Raw genomic sequence first — 20,749 nt, forward strand, 5'->3', positions numbered from 1 at the left:
TCTTTTACTTGGTCATTATTCTTCAAAACATTGCTTTCATATAAATGGGTGGGAGACCTGAGCATTACCCACATTGTCTTCTCCTGCTTAGAAGTGCCCTGATAACTGGGTGGGCATCCACTGGCTCCAAATACTAGTTTGCAGGAGTACCAACCTCTAAAAATGTTTTGCCAGCTCCAGACTCAATGCATGAGGAGCAAAATGAGCATAGCTTCCCCAGCCAAGACCTGGCCTTCCCTGGGCCACCCCACCCCATTGGGGACTCCCCAAAGGGCACCAGGGACCACTGCAAACCTCACTCCTGCTCCCCACAGTGCCTGGGGAGCATCCTCATCACTGACATTAACCTGCGGGGCTGCACGTGTGGCTGTGATGACACAAATGTTGACCTTCTGCACCGAGACAATGAGCAGGGCACACGACTCCCCCAGGGAAGGATGTCACAAGTCCCGGAGGATGTTAGTCACGCTTCTTCCCCTGCGCAGGGAAGGCACCCTGAAGTGCCAGGGGTGAGTGCCAAGGATGGGCTTGTGCCGAGCAAAGCCCCTCAGAAGGGATGTTTGGCTTCAGCATTGGGCATTTACCCCACTTCAGACCACAATTTGCAATGATTTCCACCCCCCAAAAATAAAAATAAAAAATGTGGTGCTGACTCTCTTCTCCTGGATAGCATCAATTCTGTCCCGCTTCCCTGGATCCACTTATAAAGTCAGATAAAAGCCATGTCCTTTTATACCGTGTGCCAAGAGGCTTTGGGGATTCTGCTAAACATATGCCGGCTTCCAGCCTCTGCTTCTCCGCAGCAGGTTCCTGATCGTCTTCTGTAGCCCACCAGCTCTTGTGAGTCAGAGTTATTTCAGATCTGCAGTGTACTGGGAGGCTCTAGATGAAAGCATCTACAGATGTGCAAGATGTGGTTCACTAAATAAGGCAGTAAATATATCTTGCACATGTTGTTGCAAGAAGCATGTAACAAGGATAATAAATGAAGTAATAAGAGTATATAATACAGAAAAAAATGATTTTGTTACTGCAATAGCTATTACCTGTGTACACACCTAGCTGTATACTTCATTTATTAATGGACAAATTCACTTAACAATTAGAAGTAACAGTTAGTGAATGAGGAATCATTGACTTTTCTTAGCAACAGAAGCAGATCCTATGGAGAAGGCTGCTTGTGTGCATCGATCCCAAACCTTTATTGGTATCCTCGGAATACCATTTTGATGAGGCTTGAGATGGTCTCTCGAGTTCTTCCGCAGTATGGAGATGGATGTCACTTGTTCATAGAGCGTCGTCTTCTTAAGCTCCTGTTTTGCAAACAATAAATCCAACCTCTTGGTAAATAATCAAATCACAGAATGGTTTGAGCTGAAAAGGACCTTAAAGATTGCCGTGTCCAACACCCCTGCCATGGACACGGATGTTTTTTACTAGAACAAAGCCCCATCCAACCTGACCTTCAACACTTCAGCGATGGCTCATCCACAGCTCCTCTGGGCAACCTATTCCAGTGCCTCACCACCCTCACAGTAAAGAACTTCTTCCTTATATCTAATCTAAGTCTACTCTATTTTAGTTTAAAATCATTGCCCCTTGTCCTATCACTACAGACCCTGGTAAAAAAAAATTTCTCCATCTTTCTTATAAACCCCTCTTTATAAGAAAGGTCACAATAAGCTCTTCCAGGAGCCTTCTCTTCTCCAATTAACCCCAACTGTCTCAGCTTTATCCCTGAGAAACATTACGCTGGATAACAGATTTAAGGATGGACATGTCCCTGTGCCTTTGACAGAAGCTTTGCTGTTCCAAGAGCATCCTACAATGTCATGACTGACATCAGAGTTGCTATTTATGTCTAATGTATGTTGACCCCTTAAGAGAGAGTACATGGCAAGTACCAAGAAGTGAGCTTGGGACTGTGGTCTGAAAGCTGTATGGCCTTGGCCACTCCACGCAGTGCCTGAATTAACTCTCCACTATTTCTTCATCTTTTGGCACCAAGCCAAGTGAATATGGTTGTACTGTTTGGTTTGGCATGAGCTTGACATTGGTTTATCGATGTATGCCTCCCACCCAAGCTGTAACTCCTCTCTTACTCTGTGCTATCCTACTTGGCCAGGAATTACCCACGGAGAGACTTCACCGAGGCACAAGGACGTATTGTTTCACCTCCTGTCACCATGCCAGGCAAACCTGGTGGCCAATTTGGTGTCTTGGCAGCCAACCTGTGGACCTGCTACTTGGAGAAGTGAGTCCAGCTGTATTTTCCAAGTGGATCATGGCTAGCTAATGGGAAAGTGACCTATCACAGAAAGGGTAAGTCTTCCAAAAATAAATTTCAACCTCATATGGAAGTAGAAGGACTTATCCACACAGACCCTGCTGTTGCTAGACCTCTAGCTCTGGTGTGTGGGTCCAGAAGTCTTGGGTCAACCTGTGGCTGGTTCCAGTGACACCTGAGGGACGATGCTACTCTGGTTACTTCTCTCCCACTAAAGATGTCTGTCCCAGGGAGTGAACCCACCAACAACATGGGTGACCAGGTTATCTGGCAGAATAGATGTGTTCATGCTGGTCCTGTGAATGAAGGGCACTACAAGGGACAGCACACCCAAAACCTTGTAGAATTGTGTCCCCAAAGCTCCTTGCAAGCGCCAGTCCTGCAGTGGGTTCTGCTGATACCTGCTGTGCACAAATCCTGCCAGCCTCACCCTGGGGCAGCAGGATGTGGCAGCTGCCAAACCCTGCTCCAAAAAAAAGGTCCACAAGTCAGTGCTGGTCATACGAGGTCAACTGTGGGCTGTGTCCTGCCACAGGCTCAGAACCTGCATGTCCCTTGGGATTCCCACTCTTCCATGGGAGAGATGAGCGGGCTTGCCTGGTGGGACTGGCATGGAGTGCATAAACAGAAACCAAAACTCCCAGCTTCTGAGATGCTCCAAGACATCACTGCCAGTATAAGCATCATTATCTCAAGATGACGTTAGCCCAGTTGCTTTTCAGAAACGACACTTTAAAAAAAAAGAAAGAAAGCAGCCACTCAGAGATGAACTGGCAGTTTTTAATCACTTGCAAAAGATTAGCAGTTGACCACGTGCTCACCTCTCACTTAAAATAGGTTGTATCATGTCAACAGGATGCCCATCTCTAATTATAAATGATATTTCCCCAGACTAAACAAAGTTTGATATTTCTGCTTCATTTCCTTCAGCTCTGATTATAGCCTGTTCTTAAAAAAAAAAAAAAAAAAAAGCATGGGGAAAGAGAGGGCCAAGATTTCTGATCTCTTCACTCTTTTTCTTTTCCTGTTGCTCCTTGGGGAATTTTGCCGCTGGGAGCTTGCTGATGCTTTACACACTGGGATTTTGGCTTGCCTTGGTGCTGACAGTGGTAGGGAGCAGGACAGGGGCTGTGCAGGTCACCAGGGTAGCTGTGGTTCCTGTCCTCAGCTTCATTCTATGGTGCCTACAGCTTTCAGGACTCTGTCTTGAGTTGTTTCTGAGGAAGGCACTGCTCTTGGCATCTCACAGAATCACAGAATCATGAAGGTTGGAGAAGCCCTCCAAGATCACCTGCTCCAACCACCCCCTCCCACCAATGTCCCCACCAAGCCCTGTCCCCAAGCACCACGTCCAACCTCTCCTTGAACACCCCCAGGGACGGGGACTCCCCCACCTCCCTGGGCAACCCGTCCCAAGGCCTGACCGCTCTTGCTGAGCAGAAATGTCTCCTCATTGCCAACCTGAGCCTCCCCTGGCACAACTTGAGGCCGTTCCCTCTGCTCCTGGCCCTGGTTCCCTGTGAGCAGAGGCTCCAGGGCCTCGATGTCCTTCTGGGAGTGAGGGGCCCAAAGCTGAACCCAGCACTCGAGGGGTGGCCTCAGCAGAGCAGAGCCCAGGGGGGCGAGCACCTTTCTGAATGTGACTTACTGCCCTCTGGTACCAACCATAACCTTCCCCAGGTTATGGTAATGGTTAACCTGACCTTGGACCATGAAGACATTCCTGTTGCAAGCTGAAGACTTACAACTGCAAAGGAGATATCCTTTAGCTACTCTAACCCTACTACCAGTAACCTAAAAGCATCTGCAAAATTAATCTGAAAACCAGAGTGAAAAATGCGTGGCCAGTTCTCCTGGGACATTCCAGACTCGCCCTTCCAGCCAGATGTAAATTTTTAGGAAATGGTCAGCAGTGTCCATTCTACAAATCATTGTTTTTCAGGGTTGGCATTCTCCTGGCTCATCTTGTCACTGCTGTTTGGCTGCCCATCCCAAGGCACAGTGGGATTCAGGCAGTGCTCCAGAATTGGACAAAAAAATGAAATGCACGTAATGGTGCTTGGGATGTTTGTGGTGTTTGAGGGACACTGGACACCACATGAATGACAGATATTGTTGAAACTCTCAGTGTGAGCAGGTATCACGGCAGGATTTAGATGAGGTGGTTTGGCAATAAAGGGTCTTCTGCAGAGTGAGAGACTGCAGGAGATAAAAAAAAGTACAGCTGGGGAGGAAATGGCAGCCAGATACGGAGGCTGCTGGAACATGAAGCCATGAGACAACAAGAGAAAAAGGGAGGGAAAACGTGAGCAAGAAAAAGGATAGCTCAGGAGTTTCAGAGACTCCCACAATTTTTAGGGGAATGAGGCAAGCAGGATTCATGTTTGGATTGTAGAGGGCTAAAAGTGTCTCCAGCATCCTCTGGTTTTACTTTCCGATGACTGAGCCTCAGACTCACACCCGTCCCCAGTGACTTCTGAGGTGTGGCTTGCAGGAAAGTTGCTGGGTCTTGAGAAGACAAAAATAAGGGCATGGACTTTCTGCCTTGCACTTGGCTTGCCGGCTCTGATGGCTGATGGCAGTCTTCGTCCAGCAGCATCCGACCCACGCTTTTTCAAGCATCTCTGGGCTTTGCCTGCTCCTCTACCATCTCCAGGGCCCTCTTCTAGCTGGCACTTCAAATGTCCCAAGCTTTATCAACAGGTTCAGGGAGCTGTGCTCCATGTGACAGATCTGGTTTATCTTGAAATGGCAAAACCAGATGAGTCTGATGTGGTTTCTCTTGCAAATACTTCTCATATCTCTGCAGTAACACGAGGAGCTATGAATCAGGTGGTGCCAACAGGCAGGAGAACAGTTTGCTCTGCTGGCTCTGTCAAAGATCATCTCTCTCCCTTTTAGATCCCCCAGTCAATTCAAACTGAAATATCATCCACTTTTCTTCATTCTTTTCATTTTCTTTTGAGCGGGGAAATAAAGAGGAAAGCCAGTCTCTCCCTTGGTGTTTTTAGTCCCCAGTGTTGACTCAGACCTTGCCAAAATGACTTTAAGCTACCAACCACTGTTGACAATCAGTTTTCCCTTTTCTATTGTCCCTTTTCTTTCCCTGTTTGCTTTGGGTAGGTGGTATCTTTCTGCAGGGAAGCTGTAGTAAAGGGATTACTGGCATTATATCTGCAAGGTCTTGAAGCTGATCATGAAACGAGTAATTTTCAGCTCTTGTGGAAAGTGTTTCACTACAGTTGGTCAAGAGTGTGATCTGCCCTGTCCTTTGCTCTTTCTGTGCTGATTTTTTCAGGCAAACCCTGAAAAAAATAAAAAAAGAAAAAGAAAAGAAAAAAAAAATGTTTGCAATCATAATCCTAGGGATAGAAGAAATGACTTAGAAATGCTCTATTTTTGTCATGTTCCTTAAACCCTTTGATCCTTCCCATAGCCCCTTGATCCATCCCTACGTCATCATGTATTGATTTTTTTTTTTTTTTTAATAGCCCACAGCTGGATTCTGGATTATTTCCAAAACGTCTGTGCTTTCTGTACAAATGCTGGCTTTCCTTGAGTAATCTAATGCAGCACTCAATGATGTATTTTGGATATTTTGCATGAAGGAAAAACATTGAAACCCTGGCTTCGTCCCTCGGCATGCTCCTTGCAGTGCTGACACAGTACTTCACAGCAGTCCCTTTCCACAGTGCTTTTGCTGAAACAAAAAAAAAGGAGGAGGAAGGCACCTGCACCATCTAGCAACCCCTCCACACCGAATAAGGAAGTGGGGGGTACATTGGGAAATGTGCGGGGATGATGGAGGTATTTCAATGGAGAGAGAAAGCAGACACAGGACAACGACTTGAAGGAAATTTTGCCTTTTTAACCCTGATTATCAGTCTCAGATTGTTCCAAACAGTGAGCATTTAATTCAATGCTGAACACTGCCTTCCAGATTTCAGAGGTCGGAAGCACTCAGCAAAATCTTTAAAGCCATTGCACAGGCTGCATTTCCACTGAGAGCTTTAGTGCACCGGAATGATGAAATATGGAGAATTTAGAAGCACATACAATTTTGCTTAAATTTGTATCACCAGTTCCCAGCCAAGCACATACAGAAGAACCCATGGCAGCAGCATTGAAGAGCTGAGTAAACTCCTGGTCTCCTTTTCCTTACACAAATGTGTAACCCCAGAATGATGTCAGAGACAAAAGAGATAGCTCTGATCAAATGTAGACATCTGCAAGGTCTGCATCTATCAAGCAAGCCACTCATCTTGATATACTGCACAGCTTACAGGGGTGAAATGGGAGTCCTTGATCGTGATTCATTTTGTTCTCCAGCAGACATCAAAGATAGGGCAGATGAATCACCCATGGGGAGCTCCCACTTTCTACTGTGAGCACAATAGGGGTGAGGAGTGACTAACACAGACACAGCTTCAGCAGGAAAGGAAACAAGTCCCTTTCACAGGCAGGAAATAGAGGACCAACTGGATTTTTTGGTGGTGTGTGTATAACCAGCTTTCCAGCCCAGGTAGGACATATCAGTCACTTAAAATGATTTCCAAATTTCCTTGGGAGAAGCCACTTGGGAACTGGTATTTCTGGAATGATTCTGATTGGGATTTAGTCCATGGTCTTAACAGAGCTCATGGTCCATCACATCTAGAAGGTCATTGCCTTTCCATGCCATACCATAAGCATCCCCTGTTTGGAGGAGTGAGCTTTTTAGGATTTACTTTCTGGTGACTAGACTCCCATATTTTTATCCTTTCTATATTATGAAAGGGAGAGAAGCTCTTCTTTTTGCTAATTGTATATATCTAGAAGGTTGGCTTACCAACCTCACATGTAAATTGATGAAATGAGATGTTTCTAGCATTCAGGATGAAGGGAATGCCCACGTTGCTTAATGGTTCACATCAGCCTTGCTGGATCTCAATTTCGTTCATTTTCTGCTGTCAAGTGATACACTCTTAATCGATTTTTAATACACCCCAAAAGGGACCAGTCCCTTTGCTGTGCATCAGTGGATATCTGCTGATTGTGAAGGAGTAATATTAGGTTATATTTACTGAAAAGTGGATGTGTACAGCTCCCTCTGGCCTATTGCTTTCTCCAGATACACACATGGCAATGTCCTCTCCCCTTTCAGCCTTAGCACTGAGGAAGTTTCTCACCATTCATGCGATGCTCCCTGTGGTGACCTCATGGTGCACCGCTCCCAGCTTTCATCCTTGAAAAATGCAGAGAGTTTTTTACTTAATAATGATAATAAAAAAAGGAAAGTACATTGTGCAACATGAGGATGTCGTAAGGCTCAAGATTCAAGATAATAAAGTCATTGGAGATGGTCAAAGAAAACACTGGCAATACCTTTCTGGCCACTGAAAAATTCATTCATTGACATGTGCAGGGAACACGTTAGGATGACTGATTTACATATACTTTGCCTGCCCTCTGGTGGTGGATGGCTGATGATTAATTTTTTTCATACTTACATATATTTCTGTACACATATACAAGTATAAATATGCATGTATATTCTTATGTATATGTATTGACATATGGCAGAAAATGCTGTCATCTAAATTGCAATCTAAATCTGAATGTTGCAGATGTGATCAGTAGATTTTTATTGCCATGGGCTTTAGCTCTTGTTTTTTAAGCTGAATATTTTCTACCTTACTGTGATTGTTTTAACATTTAGTTCGGTTAAAATAATTCAGCATGAAAATAATAGAAGCATAGTTAATTTTTTTTTATTTTTTATTTTTTTTTATTATTTTTTTCCATCTTGGAGAGACCTGTGAGCTCTTCATCTGTCCTTTTCCTCTCTATAAATAAACCTCGCTGAAACTGGGTGAGCTGCACAAAATCAAGAGCAAAATGTTTTTGCAGGACCAGTTCTTACAGCAAGTACAGGACAGCATAAAAATAACCGCCGCAGCATGGATGTGCTTTTCCTTACACAATGCCAGTCTGGGTTACCAGGAGGGCGCAGAGACAGAGGTGGCCCTGGGCTGACAGCAGCGTGCTTGGAGGAGAGAGATTCCTTCAGCCTCTCTATTTTCAATTCAGCAAGGGCTTGACATTATTTTTTCCCCTCTTTTCCCCTTTCAGCTGTGAAGGGGAAACTTTCAGTTCCCCAGCTCTTGTGTTCGAGGAGAAGGGAATCATCTTCTGGCCAGTTCATTGAGCAAAATCAATAGATTCATAGAAAGGGTAGTGTCTTGCAGGAAACGAGGATTTAAATGGCAATAAAGTCATCCTTCCTTGCTGAGGTGGTTCTGGTTCCTTATTTTCTTACCAATTTGGCTTTCCTTTGGCTGGATGATGAAGAGAAGGGAGGAGCTGCAATGGGGCACTCCTCTGGCAAAGGTGGCAGAAACAGCTCTTGGTGCAAAAGTGTCCAGCACCTGGGCATGGGTAGTGAGGATAAGGATGTTCAACAGTGCAGCTCTCAGGACTTGCATGAATTTAAAAGACATTGCCTAAAATACTGTTCCCAGGCTTTTTTTCTTTGGGTTTGACCTATTAAAGTGGGAGGGTTGGCAATGGTGACTTCTCAGGCTGTGCTCACGTTGGGGTTTGCCTACTGGGAAGTGAACCAGGGGAACTTCTTATCTAAGCACCTTGGTTCTCCACTCAACATTTCTGAGTGAAACTGCATTCTTTTCACTTTGGGAAAACAAATGTAGCTACAGCTGAACCAGAGACCAGTTCCTGGGTGCTGGATTCAGCTGTTAAATTGCTACTATTGGTTGTCCCCCAGCCAGCAAACACCATCCCGACCAATCTCATAGCATGTCTATGAGAATGTTCCTGGCACCAGGAATATTCCCAACAGGTTTTTTGGATGTTTGAGAGGGGAAAGAGGTGGCTCCAGCAACAGAGCAGGAGACGAGGCATGTAATATTTAATCATGCAGGCATCCCCATTGCTTTCTAAGGAGCATCCATTTCTTCTTTTCCTTTTCTAAGACCACAAAGCACCATGCGAGGGGGTTTGCTCTCATTGCTCAGGCTGTCTTGAAGTTTCAGATATGATGATGAGTTGCTGAAGACCTCTGAGGACGTGAAGCCTGCTGTTCTACCATAGCAGGAAGGTTCTTCACTCTGTACGTTTCCATCTGCCCATCTTCTGCTGGCTGGGCACACATGGAGAGCAGTGCCTGAACATGCAATGATTCATTCCACCTAAATAAGTACATTTTCATTTTCTAGCCTCATTTGATGAAGAAGTTACTACTCTTTGGCCACACACACCAGTGGTGGACAGTCTGCACCCTTTCCAATGCCCAGCCACCAGGACAAAGCTACAAAGTAGGTGTAGGGAAGCTGTTTTCAGGCTGACCCCTGCTCCCCAGCATGTGCTGGGACACTCTGAAGATTGCTCCTGAGGCTTGGACCCAGCACGTGTACCAGGCCATAGTTTTACCTCTCATTCCAGTGATGGTGCAGTCAACCAGAGCAACCCCGATGACATCTTCCTGGGAATAACCTTTGTCACCTTGCTTGGATAACAACCCGTGGTTATTCTCTGGTGATGATGGTGGCTGGGGAGCTAGAGCTGCAACTCTGGCCAGGCAGACAATCACCTCTGCAGGAAGCCCACACAAGTAGGTTAAACAAAAGCTTTATTTCCACACAGTGTTCTCGGGACGCAGTGCCAAGATTTCACAGACGGCTCAAAACAAGGATTGGCAAGGAATGCTCAGCTCCTGTGATGCTTTCTTATTACAAACAGCCCTGAGTCACAAAGTGAGTGCTCAGAGCCAAGCCTGAACTTCCTTTAAACTCAGAAAAGTTCATATTAACAATTTTCAGGTCTGTGCTTTAAAGCAATAATATGTCAGAGCAGACTGTGATTTCTCCAGCACTAGAATCTCAATACATGAGTGGAGTCCTCTGCTACTACTGCAGAAGAAATATTGAATAAACGACGCAACCTGGGATGATTATTAAAGCAGTTAATTGCGGTACATTTGCCATTAGTTGTTACCCTGTGCTATGTGGCATTCAGACGGTGCTGGTGAGCAAAGGGCTCGAGACTCGAGCTGCAGGCACGCAGAGCGTGTTTGCTGTCTCCTCTTCCTGCCTACAGCTTTCTGACTAGTGTGGAGAAAGGTCAGTTGGTTTCCTGCAGGATTTCAGTATTTTGAAATGCCGTTTCAGTTCCAGCTTCTGAACAACAACAAAATAAATAAAGAAGGAAATTGGATGCGGAGGTTGGATCTGAGACATCTGCCTCTGGGGCTGCTTTGTAGCATGAGGCTGGGCTGGGTGGCTGGGATCGCCCCGCAGACGGGCAGCTGAGGGGTCTGGCAGATAATGGGAGACAACCAGAGCATTTTCCATTTGGAAACTGAGGAATATTCACAGCTTGGCAAGTTCTAGCAACAATAACAGAGAAAGCTTCAACGCTAATAAATGCCTTCTGTTCGAGACCAACTTGAATTTCACGCTCCGCGTTGTGGATTTCATTTGGACATCCGACCTACACAGAAATAACCTACAATAGCTTTGATCCTTGGCCCCATATTGACTTTCCCTGATCTTCTCCACATATGTTAATGAAAAATGTTTAGACATCTTGCCTTTTGAAACCGAGGATATTTACTTCCAAGGTCTGTTGTACAGTTGTTGAACTGCGCCTGCAGCCTGTCCTACCTAGTTTGGTTCATGGACCACGTCAAGGAGAAAGAGTGGCAAAAGGGGGATTTGATTCATTTAAATAAAACAAACAAACAAAAAACACTTTAGTCTGTTAGTGAAAGGAGAACCAGATGATAAAATTTTTATTAGCTTTCATGAGACCTTAAACTTGTCCTATTTTTAAGGAGGCTGTGTTGCTCCAAGCAATGACAATGCGAGGGGCAAATGTCATGGAGCGGAGGCAGGAAGCAAAGACCAGAATTGAATCATCAGGATTAATTATGCAACAACACTTGTGGGTGGTTCTTGCTGATCCCTGCTGGGTCCTGTGCTGTTCAGTAGAATTTAGAGGTGCTCAAACATATTGGTCAGGGAAGGAAGGAGAACCAAGGCAGACTGAGATCTGCAGATATCATGAAGCCAGATATCATGGCTGTGAGGAACTGTTGTGAGTGAGGGAAAGGATGGTGAACAAAACAATACCAACAGCTGCAAAGTAATGAGCATCAGTGGGAAAGTGGTAGATGTTTCTTGCACTGCCTAGAACATGGAGCTGGCCATTGCAAAAAGACCAGGGGTGGGACAAAAACTGAAAAGCTTCACCATGTTTATTCAAAATGATTATTTTTATCACAGATGAGGTCATTCTGGGACTCTGTGGCATAACCAAAGGGGAACCCAAGGGTGTGTGACTACAGGGGTAAGAAATCCTTAGCCCACCTTCATTGGTGATCCCTGTGGACTTGCATCCAGCTGCTGCCTCCAGGACAGTCACACAGACAGAAGGGGGCAGGATGCCCTGATGTCTCCCATCCATTTGACAAAGGGGCAAATCCATTACTGATGTGAGGACAGGAGGTTGTAGAGAAGTGAGGGCAACTTCTGCAGTGGAGTTGCCCATGGAGCTGCCCCTGACCTCACCACTGGAAGACAAATCTCTGTAATGCCAAGGAAAATAACCAGAGCTTCAGGGAAGGTGTTGTTCCATGAGGATGCCAGGACAGAGACAACATAATTTTGTGAGTTTAAAAAGAGGGGTAATGCTGCAGAATTACTCACAGCCTTACTTCTGCTGCCATGTTGCAGCAATCCCAAACCCCAGGGTGGGATCTTGATATTTTCCAATGAGCAATGTGCTGTGGGGAGTGATATTGCTCCCTCCCCACTGCAGTATCCCCTAGTATGGGAAACTTTCCCAGATACAGGTTCTTGTGGCTGTTTTGACACCCATCCATGCCACGGCTGCTCCACACCATCCTTAGGTTCTTCTGCATCTCCTCGTACTTCCACTGCCTGCATATTTTGAGATCTTGTTGGGGTCTGCCTCTAAATTAATTAGTAATGGACTGAATATATGGGGTTCTCTATAGGAACCTTATCTGCAGAGAGAGCTGAAAAGTAATCTGAGGTAAAGGTAAAGATATATAAAAGAACAAGATTTTCATGTGGAGGGATAGGTATCCAAGGATCTTTATTGGCATTTGGTTTTAATTCACTATGAAAAATACTGTGGATCCTGTATGAAATATAAACTATATTCAGATGGTTTATATTGTGCATAAGTACATCTTTTACAGCTGTCAGCAGATTTGCATGATTACATTAAATTTTACCCTATAACATTAGCAGTAAACCCTCCTGCAATGGTGTTTTCTAGAGTGGGTGCTTCACTATCCAAGAAATCAACCAAGCAACCTGCCCACAATCACCTGAAAAGTTGGCAGCAGAGCTACGAGATTTACATTTGCTGCTTCCAGGCCCCACCTTAACATCATAACATCCAACCACTATTTTTAGGAGCAGAATAACAAGAGAGGAGTGTGATACAGTAATTATGTTTAGTGTGGGAAGAAATCTCACGAGTAAACCTAAACCTGTCTAAACAGAACAATACCAGGAAAATATAAATATATTTTATGGCTTTTTAACAGCAGAGGTTATCACACTTGGGGATGAGTCCTTGGCTTCTTCCTGTTGAAATTAAGAGGGGAAAAAAACTACACTGGCTTCAAAGAGAATTAAGAATTATCCTGGGATTACTGAAGTCGTCAGTGATCAGAACTTTGCCTTTCTGCTCTCCTTTCCCACAGATCTACTATTTTATGTGTTTTTTAATAAATTCAAAGAATGCTGTTTATTTTTGAAGACAGCATGCTGAAGAAGGAATTCAAAAACTGTGTGCAGAAGGGCAGATTGAAATCTTCTTGTTTAAATGGTCTTCGTCTGAAGAATTCAGTTTGCAGCTACCCAGCATTTTCTTAAAATTGTCTCAGACTAACAAAAACACTGGGTACCCCAAAATTCAAATACATATGTATCTGTGCATATGGGTAGATATTGAGAGAATACATACATATCAGTAGTTTGAAGAAGTGTGTTGGGTTTTGCTGTTGTTTGTTGTGTGTTTTTCTTTCTCATACATTTACAAATGTGTAATTTGACATATATCAGAAGTAGAAAGTCTTGCTCTCTCCTGCTTGCTGTCACATTACCAGATAAAGGGATCAATCAGAAGTTTTTCAGGATTTTATGTTTTTTGCTCGCATGCTTTTTCCTTTACATCCGCTTTGCCTGTGTGCTGGGAATAAGAAGTGTCTCAGAGAGGATTAGCACATACTTGCCATCTAGACAAGCACAGTAGTGGAGTTTTCCAGGGAAAATGTCAGGGAGTCCAGCACTTCCTCCGAACTGGTGATGAACTATGTGGGAATGAGGTTGATCCAGCTTGACTTTAGTCATCCATGATGCAGGCTTCTCCACTGGTGCAGATTCTGTTACAGTCGATGGCAAGCACTTTTAGGGCACGATTCATCCATTTGAATGAGGATATCTGGGATGGACTTCACCTTGGGGTTACGACCCCTAACTTTAAAGGTGTATTTCATTAAACGTATCTGCCTAGCATTATTTCAGATCTTAAGGTTTGGTGTCTGGCAATCCAGCTGCCAGTGCAAAACTGCTCCTGTGTCTTACTTATCAGCTCAGTCTGGGTATTGTAGATACTAGACCCATTTTCACTGTTCAGATAGATACAGCATGAACAGCTTTTACATGTACTTTGACAGTGCACGTCTTATACTTGCTATGGTGAAATAGCTGTTCACTTAGTATCCTTCTGAGATTTGTGGAGTTTGGCTTGCCTTCTTTAATAAAGTCATCTGCAATAACGTAAGAGAGTTGTTCACTGTTATTTGTCTTCTAACTGGTAAAAACCTGTTTTGGGTGCAGTGTTGATGAGTTCAAATTGGGCTTGAGAAAGGTCTTGGTGTTTTCAACGAGCACTTTCTCGTGGTAATATTGATTAAATTACCATATCTGCAGTTCTCTTTAGCCTGGCTGGAGAGACAACAACAATTTCCAGGAGTCTGTTAGAAGCCAGACAGTGAACAGAAGTAAAAAATCTGGAAGAAGAAGTGGCCAACAATAAAAATTTTTGACTCTGATGAAGTGTTCTCTGTGGGAAGTGCCTACAGGCCAAATGCTGGCCCTTTGTAGGAAGCTATTTTTACCCACTGTGAGGCTTACTTTGGATATTAGTGGCTTTGACACTACTTAGAGACTGGGGAGGAAAAATTCTGTGATGCTTTAGGCTTCTTCTACTGATTAAATAATGAACTTTTCCTTCCCTTTGCCTCACTTCTGCAGGTAAGAATATTCATTAGTCTTATTAGTATTACTCAGCTAAAGGGACTGTAGAACATCATTCTCTACATCTCAGTTTTCCAGTATCTTGACATTCTCTTTTCATCCTGCTCTGGGATGAAAAGCATAAAATGTTTTAGATATGCTATATATGTGTGTTTATAAAGAAAAAAATGTACTTCCAGTTGAGATCTGGGATTGTGAAGATGACATGTTTTGGCATTTTGATCAGATCACATTTTGGCATTTGGAAACAAATATTGATTCATACCAAACTGCTTCATTTCAAAACAGTCATTTTAGTTTGAAAATAGCATTAAAATGGCATTTGCAGCTGAAATGTCAATTCAAAAGAAAATGTTTCAGCTTAAATTGGCATACAGCAACAAAGCCTTTTGATTCAAAATTTCCCTTTGTGGGGGAGCAAAAATCTTTTTTTCTTGTAGTCAAAAACATTTTATTCTGAATTGTGTCGATCTTATTTTTTAACCAGCATTTCTTATAACAACAAACCTATTTATTGCAAAATGGTTAATGAGTTAACACTTGGCATTATTGTTCTAATACAGACCCAAGTGCACCTGGATATGTTTGTGCTGCCATGCTGACCTACCTAAAATATGCCTCGGGCCCATTCTTGTGACTGAGGTGCTGATGAAGGAAAGCACCGTTGCTTTCCTTCCAATGGACATCAGTCAAAAAGTTCCACATATGGAACCATGGTGAATAAAGCTCTGATCCAGTGCCCGGTTTCAATGAGAAATGGTGATTGGGGTTCATCTGCCTTCTCAGGCTCTTCCCCTGCAAGAGCTAAGAGGCTTCAGCAATTATACTGCTTTTGGATGGGAGGAAATTAAAAGGAGGGTTTGGACTTCCCTACTGGGGTTGACTTCACGCTGTTCATCCTGGTCTTACTAGTTCTCTGCCGTGTTCTTCTTAGATTTCTTCCTCTTCAAGACTCATTTCAGTCTCCTTCAGGCTCCCCAGTTCTTTAAAGGTTGCTTTTGTCAGTGTCCTCTTTGTGTTCTTCAGGACAAATTTGAGTTTCCTGGTCAGCATGCCTGACCAGTTGTGGCTGTAAAACAGAAGACAGGAGGAATTAGCAGCCCTGCTCACTAAGGAATAGCTTTTTATTTTACATCATTTTGCATCAGAAAGAGCAAAAACATTAGATTTTCTTCAAGCCATCAAGAAGCATCAAGCAGGGAAGGTCATTGATACAGAACAGCAGGGATGTGGTGGTCCCAGTAGACCATACAAGTGCTGGAGAAGTTGCATGGGTTAATGGGATGGACAGAGCTTTCACCCAAGGATATCCACTTTGAAAGGTAAACATCATTTCTGCTTATGAATAACACTTCTAACTGTGCATTGCAAGCCTGATAAAGCCTCTGTCTGCTAATAGCAGAGATTCCCTGCTAATTGTGTGGGTTTCTTTGGGTCTGAGGTCATTCACTGCCACTTATTGGAAATTTGAAGGCTCAGCTGCTCGGACAGCCCCACGATCCTACCATTACCAACACAGGAGGGACAGAGAAACAGAAAATGCTGACATCCACCTCAGATCCAGGTGCAGTTTTGCTGCCTCAGCCTGGCAGTGCTCCTAACGCAACAGGCTCTGCTGAGCAAGATTTAAGATTTAAGAGCTTGTCTAATTCAGAGGTTAAATCTAGATCCAAGCTGGTAAACTGATGTGATGGAGCTGAAGAGGTTCATTTGAAATGAAGTTCTAAGTGTCCATGGTGCTCAGGTTCTACCATTTGTTGGTAGGCATGGATTTATTATAATATAACGGGGGGTTCAGATACAAATGAAACATCAAGAATTTGTAGAAGGCCAGCAGATGAGTGAATAGCAGGGTTTTAGGTAGGTCTCAACTTTCTAGATGTCCTGTAAAAGCATCCCATGAAATCAAATTAACTGTGTATAAAAGAAGAAAATATAATCCCAACTGTTGTAAACTGAAAAGAACCAAATTCTAACACATATCAATAACACTGTTATGATTACATAAATATGGAAAAGAAATAGGTGAGAAACTGTTTTGTACACACACAGATATGTAAGGTTTTAAACTGTAAACATCACTGTCGTACAATGAACAAGCAATTGCTTTAGAATAAAAATATATGTAAAAGTGACTATATAAAGCAGGGATCCCAAAGGTATAAGATACCTGCCGCTGAGGACAGGCTATTAAATCTGGATGTAACAAGAGAAGGTCTGGGGCCTCCAACCTCAGCACACACTCTGCCCCCTTCACTCTCACACTTGGTGGGAGACCATGGACAGCCAAAGACAGCCAAGGGCAAAAAACAGGAAAGAAAAATAAAGGCAATTCCTGAGTCTTAAGAAATTACAAATATATCATCTCAACATGATTTAGGCTTCAGTGGAGAATTGACCCTGACATTTCATTCATTGAACATTATGAGAAAGAACTGATGCCCCTGTCAAAATGATCAGAACTGTTGTGCAACCACAAATGAAACAAGGAAAATAAATATCCTTAAGTGTCTTTTTTAAGCCTTTCTAGTGTTGAATAAGGAAGATTTTACTTCCACTGTGTTTCTGGGAGATGTCTTTGCATACCAAGGCAGAAGAAGTAGCTGATGCAGAGCAGAAGAAAGGTGGAAGAGAAAAAAAATGTGATGGACAAAATAATAATCAATAGAAATGAGTGTTTGGTTTCTGAAGTTCTGGTTTTAGTCTTTGGAGAGATCATGCAGGCAAAATCACCTAAGATTATCCCTGCAGTGAGCTGGAAGAAGAAATAGTAAGCTGTAATTGTATTGTGCTTCTGTGTAAGGGTCAGTTTCACCTTTAAGGACAGAGCGAAGATTTATCACACACCCTGTGCTGAATGAGCTTTCAAACTTCACCTTCAGATCTTAACTGCTGGTCCACCACACCTTGCTAGTCTGTGGTTTGGCCAGCAAGATGCAGTGATTTGGGTGCTTGCTCTATTTTCCAAACAGGAATCTTGAGAGGTCTACTGTTACTGAGATGAGTTCATGGGACAAGTCATTAAAACAGAGGGAGAGGCAAAAAAAGAGGAGAGAGAACGAGAGAGAGAATAGGTCAAGAAACTGAGCCTTGGTGCTTTCAGCTGCTGTTTTATCTGCCAGACTTGTACAACAGCCTTGGACACCTGTGGTGCTCCAGGCTGTACCCCACTTGCTTGTGTGGGTCATTGCACCCATGTTATGATCCACGTTATGATTTCCCAGTAGAATCCCTACAGATTCTGGTGGAGGAGAAAGTACATTATCTCCGGATGCCTTGAGGTGTACTTTGATGGTGCTCATGCTTTGCTGCACCTTTTTATCAAGATCTGGCCAGAACCATCACTTGTTTTAGAAAGGAGGATACAGCATGGACAACAGAGTCCACAGCCTTTCACAGCTAAAGGGTTCATCTTCTGAGCATGAGGATCAGTCTTGGCACGCCTCTAGACTCCAGAGCATATGAATGTTCCAAAAGTAGAGATTGGGAACCTTATCTTATCACAGCAAGACTGTTAAAGGATGTCAAACAAATTGGACTGTAAACTGAGAGAAAGAATTATAGATTACTGCATTTGAAATACTTGTCTAGAGTCCCTTTATTCTTATCAGGGAAAAACAAGCTTATTGATGGCATGATTCCTTTCATCTTATGAAGTACACCTAAGATCAGATGGGAATGCGACTATGACATGAAGCAGAGACATGGGGATAAGTGGCTGTTGAGAACGCAGTTGCTCCATTGAAAGCTTCAGACACACAAGAAGGATTGAACTAGGATCACTGAAAAGCTCCAGGTATAAATATCTTACTGATTTTTCTGCTGTTTCCTATGAATCAAGCCAAATGAGCTAACGAGGACCTTCTGTTCTCTATAATGTATTGCTAATCAGCCTTAACCAAAGAATATATCTGTGGGTGATATATGTGCTAAATGTTTTTATATTACTATATGTACAGTTTCTGCCAGGCAGTGCTAACCCAAGTGAGAGGTCCTTTTGTTTCTGGCCTTGGAGGAGTAGCTCGTGATCATAGGTGTAGATCATCATGCTGGTCCTCTGGGCTTTGGAGCTTATATTTAGCTGTGAGTGTTCACGTATGGTACCATTTATACAGGTCTCTCCACAGTATGTCCCAAATTTTGTTCTCAGAAAAATAAATGAATAAATGGATCTCTTAAGGGAGTTGAAACAGCTTAACACCCCCCAGATCTTTAAAAGTCATGGCTGGGAAAGAGAAACACACCCAGAAGTGCTCTGTTGGGTTTCAGCCTTATGAGAAAATTGGATGGAACTTTTTTATCAGTTTGATAAAACTTAGAAGTTTGTAACCCTAGAAGTTTGTAAGCAGCCTGTATAGAGGCACTGGGGGCTTTCATCCACATCTGTCTTTTTCTAAGAAAGCCTAAATTAAGACAAATTCAGTGGCACAGAGTAGCAGCATTATTGCTGCTCTCAGAGATACTAAAAAACCGTAACCATGCAACATTCTCAAGGGGCATCAGATCCTGTGTGTGCATGCAAGCTTATGTGCCAGCTTTATTCTAGTAGCACCTATTTGATCAGGTACCTCAGTTCATGCTATTATACACATATAACTTCTGATTTCCAACCAAATCATGCAAGAGCAGGTCGTAATTTTGCTAGGAAATCACCCAACAAAGTTATTACAGTTTCTAGACAGCTCTGTCACAGTTCCCAGCACCTTTTTGAATAAGACACTTTAAAAGAGTAATACATATTTTTGACAAGAAAAAGCGTGGCACTAAACCCAGCGAAGTGCAGACAAATAACACACAAGCAGACACTAAAATAGCAGAGCTACTTGGGACTGTCCTACAGCTACTACCTCAGATCTAGGCCTTTTTCTCAAGCAGTTTTGCAGCTTTCCTCCTTTTGAACTCGGCAATTTCTTCCGAGGGTAACCCATGAGCTTTACACCTGCAGTGAACATGTAGGCCATTAGAGAGAGAACCAATTCAGTTTCATGTGCAATAACGAACAGACCATAGCAGAGACTATGTGAAATGTGTCTTCTGATGTGAAAAAGGGAAACAAATGTTGGGCCTTGCTCAGATTTCATTTATTCCCCTCCTGTATCACTTCAGCTCGATTTATTGCAAAGGGTGAGGTTAGCTAATTCCATTTTAAATGTCCTGAAGTTGCCCTGAGATGTTTTTGTAATGCCTAGACATGTTTTGTGATCTGCATAGCCAGACAGTTCCAGATGGCACTTGACATGTCCTACACACCTCTCCCAGGATGAGATGAATGGTTTTGTTGATGGAGGAGCTCAAACTAGGTTTCTATTAGATGGCTGTGTTCTGAGTGTATTCGACAAGATGAACTCTCCGTGACTCATTCCATTATTCCTCTGATCCCCCTTTAATTCATCAAAGAGAAGAGCAAAACCAAACTTCTATGAAGACCTTGCCTTTGGTTAGTCCAGCTCCATTCAGTGCAATTTGCCCTTCCATGGGGTGATGCTTTCAGAGATTCTCAGCTCTCAAAACTATGGGCACATTTCCAAGTGGAAATCCTATTTAAATGTCCCTCAGGACTGCCAGTTTCCTCTGAAAACTTAGCACAAACTTAACCACCTTTCTGGTGAGAGACAGGAAACAGGTTTCAGCTTTTTTTTGCCTATTTTTCACAAATGGTAACATCCAACCACATTGTCCTCTATGCCTTACCTAAATCCTTGGCTCTGGGAACATCTTTCCTTCTTATAGAAACATTGATTTCTATTTATAAATCTTCCCGTGAGTGCTGGAGCCTACAGGGCTGGATTGCAAGGACAGGGAAGCCTGAAGGACATAATCCTGATGGGCTGGATGAGGAATGGCTTCTTCTGGGAATCTGCAACTCAGGTGGGATTCCTCCCACTGAGTTTTAACTACCTGCAACAGAGATGTCTCCATGGGAGGCATAAATCTTGGGCTCTCTTCTGAGACAGTGGAGGGAAATAGAAGCTGCTGGATCACGGTGTGGGTTTATCCCAAAGCAGATGTCCTCTGCAGGGCAGAAGAGTGGCACCTGGAAGTGCCCATTTCTCCACATTGACTCAAAAAGATAAGAGAGCTCAGATGGATGTATCTAATGCCAGAGACGAATAACTTTACATAAGAAAAAATCCTACCAACTGGGCTGGGAGGAGGAACACTTCTATCT

The 20,749-nt window shown here is 43.4% G+C and overlaps 1 protein-coding gene across 1 annotated transcript in view; it reads right to left on the minus strand.

Moving 5' to 3' along the window:
• Positions 1-15,178: 15,178 nt before the first annotated feature.
• GUCY2F (guanylate cyclase 2F, retinal) overlaps positions 15,179-20,749 on the minus strand; it is a gene marked incomplete at its 5' end in the record, with an annotated part of 45,178 nt that continues 39,607 nt past the window's right edge. Inside the window, one exon of the mRNA XM_084500123.1 lies at positions 15,179-15,649. Within this exon, the coding sequence (XP_084356249.1) occupies positions 15,511-15,649 (139 nt within the window). The 3' untranslated portion in view covers positions 15,179-15,510. The remainder of the gene's footprint in view (positions 15,650-20,749) is intronic.

Source organism: Aythya ferina, assembly GCF_964211825.1.
Source record: "Aythya ferina genome assembly, chromosome: 1".
Lineage (NCBI taxonomy): Eukaryota > Metazoa > Chordata > Aves > Anseriformes > Anatidae > Aythya > Aythya ferina.